General features: G+C 48.5%; 1 protein-coding gene across 1 annotated transcript; it reads right to left on the minus strand.

Moving 5' to 3' along the window:
• Window positions 1–271: 271 nt before the first annotated feature.
• Window positions 272–5,624, minus strand: ENH_00009010 (XPA-binding protein, putative; the record flags this gene model as incomplete). The annotated part of the gene is made up of 11 exons (XM_013578694.1): window positions 272–478; window positions 789–1,110; window positions 1,391–1,461; window positions 1,709–1,834; window positions 2,290–2,364; window positions 2,561–2,887; window positions 3,026–3,133; window positions 3,342–3,689; window positions 3,909–4,562; window positions 4,719–5,049; window positions 5,353–5,624. 11 exons carry the CDS (start codon window positions 5,622–5,624, stop codon window positions 272–274), a joined length of 2,841 nt encoding a protein of 946 aa, XP_013434148.1.
• Window positions 5,625–10,519: the final 4,895 nt, after the last annotated feature.

Here is a 10,519-nt window from a genome sequence, read left to right on the forward strand (position 1 = left end):
GTATTCGAATACAGTTCGGTTGCCGTTGGTTTTCAGGACCACGGTAAAGACAATGAATTGTCCTTCCGCCTAGAGTCGGAAGTCTCTGCCTCCACCTACATCCTCATGGTGAGGTTCTGTTCCCCTCAGGAAGTGTACACCCTCTTCAAAGTCCCCCTCAACATCTTCCCCAGCGTATGCGAAGGTAACCTCAATGGTGCCTGGCGCTTCGTTCCAAAGTCCAAGCTCCAGAAGAACAGCGTTGCATGCACTTCCTTCCTCCCTATTCCACCTAATCATTAATATCAATTTCCATTTCCTCATCTTGGCGTCGCGACCCAGATGGTGCATTCTCACTGCTGCCGCTACCTCCTGGCCGGCTTCTTCCCAGGAGTGACTTCTCTCGGGCTTCTATGAAACCCTTGCCCACCTGCCCTTCATCCAAATAATACCCCAAGCCCTGTGGGCCATGCTTAAATGCGTAGCCCAGATGTGCTCCCTGCAAAGAATCGAGAAAATATCGAATTCCTTGAGTATCACTGATTACCCTGGATTTCGTCCTGGTGGAGTGAATGGCATATGGAACGCAAGTTCCATGAGCCAGTTACTTACGGTTGCGGCGTTGTGCAGAACGGACTATTATGTGCAGAGCAAGCTGTGGGAATTTGTTGGATATTTTCGTTTGGGAAGTTGCTTATACATAAGCCTGTTATTTCACACTTTAGAGTGTATTAGTGAAGTTGGTTGCGCCGTACATGTCATGCAAATGCACGCAAAATCAATACCAAGTTGCTGATTAGACGGATTACCTCAAAGGTACTCGCGCTGACGAACAATGGAGCATCGGCCTGAAGTGATGCCAAGGTGGCGGCCTGCCTCCGGCTCCTCTGCAATTCCTGGAACTCGGCCTCAGCTTGTTCTAGTTCCTGCATTTCCGCTTGCTGTTTCTGCTGGAAACGCAGCTGTTCCTGCAGTGCCTCCTCCCTCCGTAGTACCTGCTGCCTCTCTTCATCTTCCTTCGCCAGTTGAGCAGCAGCTTCCTTGACAGGGTCCGCAGGTAACGGCTTCGGCACCTCTGAGGCAGTAAGCTCGGCGACATTGTGGTGTACTTGGCTGTACTGTGCAATGACGCTGTGCACACACACGCGCATTGAGTAGACACAGGCCGGTCGGCATTATTGCGTGCAGGGCAAAAGTCTGCTGGAATCGCTGTCTATAGAAACCGGTCCAGCATGTATTTGCTCAGACTACTCTTAAATGCATCTCTACTAAAAAGCAGCGTTTCCATAGGCCTATGAATGCAGTATGCTGCCTATAATTCAAAATACACGTGCCTAACAAATGCTTACCTTCGCTGCGAATGCGTCGTGCAGCCTACAACTCAAAATGCATGTGGCTAACAAATGCTTACCTTCGCTTGATCCGAAGCATGTCTTTGAACGTGTCTTCATTGCCATAGGCAACTTCCAATTCACGCCAAGCCTGCAGTTCGGTAAGTGCGTAAAAACAGAGCTATTCACAATGTATTAGACCCGGCATCAAGTAGAAGGCTAAAGTCAAGAGCTGCAGCGGCCCATTTGTCCGTGGGCGCACTATCGCCCAAATAATGACAAGCCAAGGCCAGCCTGTACAATGATCAGTCATGCCTTCTGCCCGCTAAGAAAACTTGTTTGGCGAAGGTAGCATCAAGAAGATGAAAGTTGCAGCACAGTGCTTGGGAGAGACTTACGTCCCAGAATTCCTGGTCTCTGCTAGGGTCGCAAAGGTGGGCCGCGTGTTGAAAGATGGCACGGGCCCTGTCGATCTCGCCTAGCGACTTCTCCACTGCCGCATAGCGCATGCAAACATTCCTCACCTGCAGAATAAATGACACGAAAAGAGGGGACTCAGAACCGTCACGCGTGAAGATAAGCAAAGAGGAAAAAAGGGGAATGCATGTACTTGTAGAATAAGGCCACCACATGTGATCTTCCACTAGTCTGAACGTTTTGGTTGTAGCTCCAAGAGTACCAAAAGAATTACCCACGATGATAAATACCTCTGTACACCACAGCAGTCCAAGCATGCAAGCTGTATGGATACGACTCAATCCCCTTTGTGTACCCTCGTGCAGCGACGAGCCGCATATCAAGCACCGCAATTTCAGTTCCCACAGAGTACACTCAATACAAGCACAGCTAAACGTCATAGTAGGAAAAAAGGCTTTCCGTAGGCAATTCACAGTATTAACTTAGCAGTGGCCGCAAGAGTCACTCGACGGTGACTGGCTTCAATTGTGAAGTATCTGCTAGCTGCGTTCCAGTGCCTCACGTCGTTTGACGGGAGCGTCTCTATGGCCTCCTCGAAAATCTTTCGTGTCCGTGCTACTCCAAATAGCTCACTCGTCTACAGAGATAGCAGCAGAATAACACCACCAGCTCCAAAGACACCATTATGAAGTTGCAGAACCTTAACACCGTGAAATTCATTCTTTAGTTAAGCTCAGCAAAATTCACGTTGAAGCATTTATTCGCGTTAGCATGGAGATGCTCCGTTGGTAGCTACGTAAAGTACCATGTACGAAAAGTAACCTGGAACTCACCCGTGCAATGTAAACGCAGAACATGTCCAACTTGTCTTCAGGTAAAACCGCCTTGGTAGCTGCGCTGTAGATCGCCAAAGCGTGTTTTGCAAGCCCATAAGTTTCCTCCAGTTTCGCATAAAGCAGAAACAGATTCTTTGCGTACTTGGGTGGCACCTCTGCTGTAGCCTGTTGGAACAGCTCTCTGGCTCGTTCCAGCTTGGTACTACGATATCGCGATACGAACTTCGTCAAATACATTAACCATATCGCATTAACATGTGGCCAGTGAAAAGCGGCCACACCCCGCTCATAAACGCGAAAAGACTCTTCATAGTAGCGCCGCTCCTGTAAACAGCAATATACCGGAATACAGTGAAATGGCTTCTTCAAGAAAATGCTAAATGCCACTAATTCGAGCATCATGAGTGGCTCATTCATGTATTGGCGGAGTGGATTGGCTAGCAAATCAACGTGGAGGCCCACCTCAAGGTAATGAGCATAGTTTATAACAAGCTGCGGTGTTATTACTTTCAGCTGAAACATCTTATCGTAGCAAGCCCGCACTGTCTCGATAGATCCAAACATTTCCTCCTGCGGCATTACACAGCAAGCCACAGACACAACCGAAAACCAATCTGGTAACTCCCAGTGCATGCAAAGCAAAGATTAGCAGCATGCTTTTTCAACTACAGTCTTCACAAAGCTCCATTGCTTCACGGACTTGCAGCTTGTCTAGTGAGCGACAACGTGGTGTTCAGTGACACTGTGCCAAATTCAACACGAAATTAAAAGCGCCTACTACATCCGCTGCAAGAGACCAGAGCTTGACCGATCTGAAGAGGCGGCCTTGAGCGCCTTTCGTATCCTGTCCCTTTCTGGAACTGCTGATGGCTAGCCGGACTAGCCTCAAGGCCTCTTTAAACAGGCCATGCCTCAAGTGCATCTCTACAGCTTCACACCAAACAGACGCTAAGTCGTCAATAGTGCGGTAAGTTGCCTGCACAGCCCGCTCGAACACTTTTGCCGCGTTCTCGAGGTCACCGTGGGCCTCATAGAAGCGCGCAAAGGCGATCCATAGTACACCTAAACGACCCACAGCCTGGTCCGCTTTCACTGTTGCCACGGCTTCCGTAAATGTTTCCACCACCTGAAACAGCAGCCACCAAAAAGCTCATACTCTTGCTCTGGGTGGGTGTGCTGCAAGCATGCGGTATTGGCATCATAACGTGACTCCTGCGAAGTTCTAAATACCACGTGATAGCTATGATGCAGTAGCCACACTAAAAATCATAATCGTCTTAGCAACAGCAAATGCAGCAACTGCGTCAAAGCAACAGCGGCATATTGCAGCGGTGTGTAATGTTACTTTCTTGTTATCGTCTTGTACCAGCTCTGCCCTAGCTAGCCATTCATGGACGTTGTGGGGGTTCTGGCGCAGCTTGCAAGATGAAATCAAGAGAGGGCGCCTTTCCGTCAGTCGTTCAAGGCGGGCAATTGCGAAGTCAATATCCTTTGCCGCTGCCGCCGCCGCCTCTGGGGAAGCTTGCTGCTGCTCCTGCAGAAGCTGTGCGACAACTGCCTCCTCAAACGCTGCGTATGCTTCGTACACAACGGCCAAGTCGCGAATGGTGGAAACTGAGCTGACAGCTTCTTCGTATATGTCTCTAGCCTTCGCTAGCAACCCCATTCTCACATAGTGAGAAGCAAGCGAACACCACAAAGACGCAACAGCATCCGAAAATCGCGCTATGCCGCTCCTTAGTATGTCTTCAACCCTCATTGAGTGTATGGACTCCGGGTGAGCTGCCACCAGCTTGCACAGCTCCAACCACAGTTCGTGGCGGGTTCGTCCCGATGCAGTGGTGATCGTTGAGTCGCTTGCCACGGCAGCTAAGTAGCTTGCCGCCTCGTCATAACGCCCAATACTGCTCAAGTACAGCGCGAATTCATCTGTCCTCTCTGGCTCTATCATTATCCACCGGCGGTAGAGGCATACAGCTGTCTCAGGGACGCCACAGCTCTGTGCAGATACGATCGTGAAAACGACTAAACCCCTCAGCCCCAAGTCCTCACGAATGGGCAAAGCGTGCTATAACTGCCGTTTCTAGACAAAAATAGCAACAAGCACATCAGCGAAACACACACATAATAATTGCCAAAGAGAATATTTGCGTACCTTGACATAGTCCATCATCTCAGGCCAAAGCAGTTCATGTTGAGTAACAGCAAGAGCTCTGAGTGCTGCGTCGAACGTTCTACGGACACGCGTAAGGAGCTGCTGCTGTTGTAGGAATTTCAGATTCATCCGCCATATTTCGGGCATGCGAGACAGGTGCACAAGGCACCTCTCAAAGGCTGAATTCGTCGCAGAGTACAACGGCGCCGCTTCTGGACCGGAAGGGGGCCCTGCCGTACGCTCGCACAAAGCTACACGCTCCAAGAGGTACAACCGCCACAGCTTATAGCTACCCGGCAGGGAACGAACAGCTCGTTCGTATATTACAAACCTGCAAGAAATAGGCACATCAAGATATAAGCTTAGCAGGGAAGTTTCTGGAAAAAGCTGTGGCTCAAGTTGAAGACTGCTGTGCGGGCACGCAGAGAGGAAAACATGAAAGACTCTGGGATGTGTCACACAGCGATCGGCATAGTGAACGGCCATTGTCTGGTGGAGCTGGTGGGGCCCAATAGTGAACAAACAAATAGCACGTTGCCCCCATTAATGCATATATAGAAGAAACCAGGGCAAGTATACAAAACTTCATATACAGTCATGACTGTGAAGTATGCACGAAGACGAAGCAACTCACCGAATGGCCGGCTTAGCCTTGGCCCTGCTCTTGAGATAGGCAAGCCAAACCTTGACCTGATAAGGATCCCTCCTAAGCTCTTGCTCGTAGGCAATGTCGGCATCTCCCCCGACCAGTTCATCAAGCTCCAGCGCTGCTGCTGCTGCTGCTCTTGCTGAGACCTCGAACTCGTCTTCTTCGTTTTCCTTCTCTGCTGACGTCGGACCTTCTGGGGAAGAAGGTGCTGCCGGTTTCTCTTCCCTTGCCCGTCCTGCGTTGCCTGCTACGGCCATTGTATTCTACTCCCTGGTTGTTGAATGAGCATAGGAAGCCTCTAAGAGGCCCTCCGTATAGGCTGGAAAAGCTTGAAGAGCACGTTTGCCAAGCAGTAAGAGTGATAATAGAGCATTTAAAATTCTAATATGTAGTGAGCAACTTTGGCCTCTCCGTCCGTACTCCCCCAAATCCAACCAATTGGGGTCTACAGGCGGTAAGACAAATACAGAGACGACTGGTCTTGATTAGACTGTTCCCAGCACGCCACTGGCCGGTGATGAAATGCCACATATATCAACACGGCGCATCCATATCTCCGTCATGAGAATGCGGAATCTTCCATGCATGCATGCGGAGTAGCCCCTTCCTGGTGCTGTGAGCAAGCTACCTTCTTCTCTGCGTCCCCCCAGAGTCGTACGTGTTATCTGTCGGTTGGTCGCGTCTTTCCAAAATAATAAAAGGAGTAGCTAAAGTCTTTAGAGGAGCTGACCAGGGAGGGCTTGCCGTTGAAATGCTGTGCCGCACGGTAGCCCGATTTGCCACGACGTGAAGCACTCCTGTAGTGCGTGGCACTGTGATACTGCACAGAGATGGCCTCAAAAGGTTATAATGCTTAATATTTTAACAACAGAAATTAGTTCACGGTGAAGTAGCTAGAGAAACCTAGGTCTAAGTTCAGGTTAGGCCTAAGGATCTTTCGGAAATGGGGCTGGCAGTATAACTGACGGAGCCGGCGGCGGGTATCCTTTGACACCGGCGGCAATTCCGGAACAAGAACAGGGCATTGTTAGGAACAAATATTTTTATTCAAGTGCTTACTTGGCGATTTGGATGTCAATCGGCGATTGGGCGTCTATGCAGTCAGTTCGGTATCTATCTGTGCGTTAGGCTGGGTTTGGCTCCATTCAATTTGGGGGCTATTCGGTTGTTTCTAAAAAATAACAGCTGTCAGCACTCTGCAAATGGTAAAGAGAGCAAACAACATCAGCAGTAGACACATGCAGCAGATACATTTAGCAGACAAACAGGCAGAAGACAATTCAGCATTCTCTGTTGAGGGGCAAGGTCCTTATCAAGGTGGAGATAAGGGGTTACGTAGAAGATTTGGAAAGATACAGAAAGTTGGCAAAGTGTCAGGCTAGTTTGATTGTAGCACATGAGCTCCGCTACAGGCTTTTTTCCCCTCTCCCTACAATCGTCGTGCAGCTGGCTGAATATTTCCAGTAATAACATTGCCACCGATTAGCTACAATCAGCAGAATAAGGGCGCCGCCGTTAGTAATGCAGAAACGTAGTAGCATGCTACGTTTTACTCCAACAGAATCTTCCATCCCTTGTAGGTATGCTCAGTGCACGAGGGAAGCGCTCTCTAAATACTTATGCGATAGCCCAGGGAAATCTTTGTAAACCACATCACTGCTACTCTAAGGGAGGTTCTTTTCTTTTTTTCCTTTTCAAATGGCAGAGGCTACGATTTCAGTGGAGTTCGTTGCTCCACGCTCAAGTGGAAAAGGAAGCACCGCAGCTCCTCCAACTCTCGCTTCAAGCCAAAAATATCACTGGCTTGATCCATTTGTGGACAGGATTCTGCTTCTTGGCTCGAAAGCTGAAGCCTCAGTACGTTCTCTGAGGTGTCTTCATCGAGGTGACATAGGGATCTAGGGACTCCCTGGTGCCCTGTTTGAGTTAGCGCGCGACGTTTTCAAGGATGTCTGCTCGTGAACGCCCACCACCGCCGATTCCACATGCGCATGGCTAGTCTAATCCCATTGCTAGAGGCGAGTGGTCCAGAAAAGTTGAAATAGCACGATGTGAAGTGTAGAAAAAATCGAAGAGCGGCGCTCAGATCGTTGTGAACGAAGCTCAGCCCGGCCCCCGCGTTTCTTTTCTGTTCTGGCTACATAGACTCACACGCATCAGTACTAACTAAAGACATTCCTAAGAACTTAAAAGTGCCCGAACAGCATCACTGTAGATCATCATTATGAGCAATGCATTAGGCTTCCGCCAATGCTTCTCGCTCACTGCGTAGGCCTGCGGCGTATCGCAGCTTCGGTAACTTCAGTTCCAGATTACAGTATCTTCTACTTTTTCTTTCACTATATGCGGCGAGTAGTCACAGTAAGCCAGACTGCGGCGGGGCGTGGGGAATAAAACTGTTATGTCATGGTCACTGAGAGATAAACGTAGACAAGCCGGACTACGAAACAGGCTGCATTAGCGATTTCAAAATTCTGCGCAGTACAAGCCTAGATCAAAGAAGCCTGCTAGGCTTTGTTTGTATATTTTTCGTCTGCAAAAGCTTGACACGCTAAGTCAGCGCTACCTTTGAGTCTAAATACTTTCAGGAGATTCGCTGCTCGGGGGGAAGTATCTTCGACTAACAACTAAAAAACAGCAGGCAGTTCAAAATAGTACTGAACAGCAATTTATTACGAAGTGGAGCAGTGGTCATTGGTCTCTGGTTTATGTTGTGCATGAGCGAGGCTCGCGGTTTATGAAAATAGCTACAGCCTGCTCCTGGTACTCCCAAATCAGCAACCTTTTGGTCAGCTGAGTTCATCAAGGTAATAATAATATATTCAGTATTATGCACAGGCACACAACACAATATATCGGAGTCTACAGCGACGCCTTGCAGCAAAAAATTGCGCCAAAATACTTGGAAATAGCTACTTGAAACCGTACTCAGTTTCTAACAGCAACATCCGCAGCGCAACAAACCACGCGACAATGGCTGTAAGCTCCTTGGCTGTGAAATCACTATGCAGTGCATGCAAACGGACACAAAGTAGATATTGCACGGTTGGCTAGTGTGCGTGCAGCTCCGCTTAAAACAGATATGGTGGTGTAGAGTAAACAAACTCAACAGCACTACTTATGTTTTAAGCGGAGCTGCACTTTTTGCGCATCATGATCCCAGCATTGTCCCAAGCTGCAGAGATATGCCTTATGAGACTTGTGTACTGTGATCTGCATCTCCCGTTAAGAATGCCGTGGCATGCTGGGGCAGGAAGGATTGGTGTGGCAAGCTTTAAAGTGGCACAATGTACCACTTTAAAGAAAAAAGGTTTTCCTTTGGCTTGAAGGAACGACAAATGGCTGCCTGCCCGTAATAAGCTGAAGTAACAGTCCTCCTTCAGTAGCAGTCCTCTTTATGCCAAGGAGGACAGTATGAGTGCTTCAGGTTCTGTACTGCATAGATGGGTCTAGTTCACCACAACGCAAAGAATGTTCGGTATTAGTTTCAACAACTGCAATCTAGTTCGCCATAGCTTAAAGAACGTGGGCTTTCAGCTGCAGAACATGTGGTGCTTGGAGAGCTTTAACCTCATGGGAAAATGCATACGTATATCTCACGGCGAAACCGCATGACAGCATGATGAGCAATTCATCCCTCACCGCCGGAGAAATAGCATAGAGACATCCTACTGAGGGATACTTCATTTCTTTGAGCTGAAACTACATGGTAATCAGAGGTTTCATGAGGAATTAGGCTGGCTATTTGGTCCGATGCGGAATATGCTGCGGCTGTAAGGATGCGACTCCGCTCCACGAGCAGGGCCTAAATTCCACTAATTCTGGTTCAGGGCAGCCTCCAGCCCCTAAAGTTGGCAACTGGGTTTTAAAACAATCGTTTGACATAGTCATTGATCACATCTAACTTTCGCCTAAGCTGCCGGGAGATGTGCTTGTTTTGAAAATCTCATGTGCCACTACAAACGCAGCGCAGTGCCGTGGCGCGGACAACCGGGAAACTTGGTTCGTGCGGAAGAAGTAGCAACATGTTCCAAGCCATACCAAAGGAAAAAATGCTGCGGATAACTTAGAGTGAGAAGGCGTGGATGGTGAGGCACTATGTTTCCGGCTATTGCTCTTGCCCCATCGCTAATCTAGCCCAGCACTACACGCTGCAAAGCAATTGCCCTTACGTCAGATATGTGGATATTCAAATAACAAGCAGCAGTAGCCATCATGCAAACATAACTACTCACGGAGTGGTCAGGCGCAGTGTATTCCAGAGTTTGGCCTGGAGCTTAGGGCAGGCAAGAGGCAGTGGAACTCGAGCACGCAACGCAACAACGTACGAAGCAGGAAATGTCCGGGACAGGCAGATGGATTCCTTTGAAAACTGGCCCTAGAGGGATGATGCTTTCAGCTTCTTAGTATTTAAATGTTGTTCCTAATGTGCAGCAACACGTATGAGCCAAAGTAATTAGCCCCGAAGCGTCACACAGCCTCGCAAGCGATGTGCTGCTCAGCTTTTATACCGCTCTACTGTAGAATCTCAGTTTTTCTTCCTCTAGTGCACTTGATATGCCTAAATTTTTCGCAGTCTCAGGGATACTCCGATTGCAGATCAGATAATGCAGTTTGAGGTGACCCATCCCAGAGGCGATCGCATACTAACGGCATGAGAAAGCCCTCGCTTTGGACTCTTCTTATCAAGTTCCTTAATCAAAGGTCTGGAAATTCGCCCAATTGGCTGTCAACGGCTGTAAAAAGTATGCAGCCAGTCACGGTAAATAAATTGAGACTGCTAAAATAATCTGTGTAGCAGGCTTCTCCCAAGACAAAGTTTGCATTACGGTTTGTTGATTTCTATCTGCCAAGACGTCATTGATTCAGGAGTGCTGGGACCCTACAGGCCATACTAAAATTTCGCAGTTTTGCGGCGAACCCAAATCACCTAGGCAAGGTCACCTGGATTCAAAACAACACTAAACAACAGTGATTCTGTTCCAGTAAACCAACTGTACTTGAGGTACGCACGACGGCAATGCCAGCATGGAAGGCTTATTTATAGGGATAGGCCACCACTTCACAAATAAGAGCAGATATGTGCAGGTTGAGGCTTACTGATTTTGCATATCTGTGCTATTACTTTAAGGAGGTACTCGCGGCGGTGGTG

Source organism: Eimeria necatrix, genomic scaffold (assembly GCF_000499385.1).
Source record: "Eimeria necatrix Houghton genomic scaffold, Enh_scaff126, whole genome shotgun sequence".
In the NCBI taxonomy this organism is placed as follows: domain Eukaryota; phylum Apicomplexa; class Conoidasida; order Eucoccidiorida; family Eimeriidae; genus Eimeria; species Eimeria necatrix.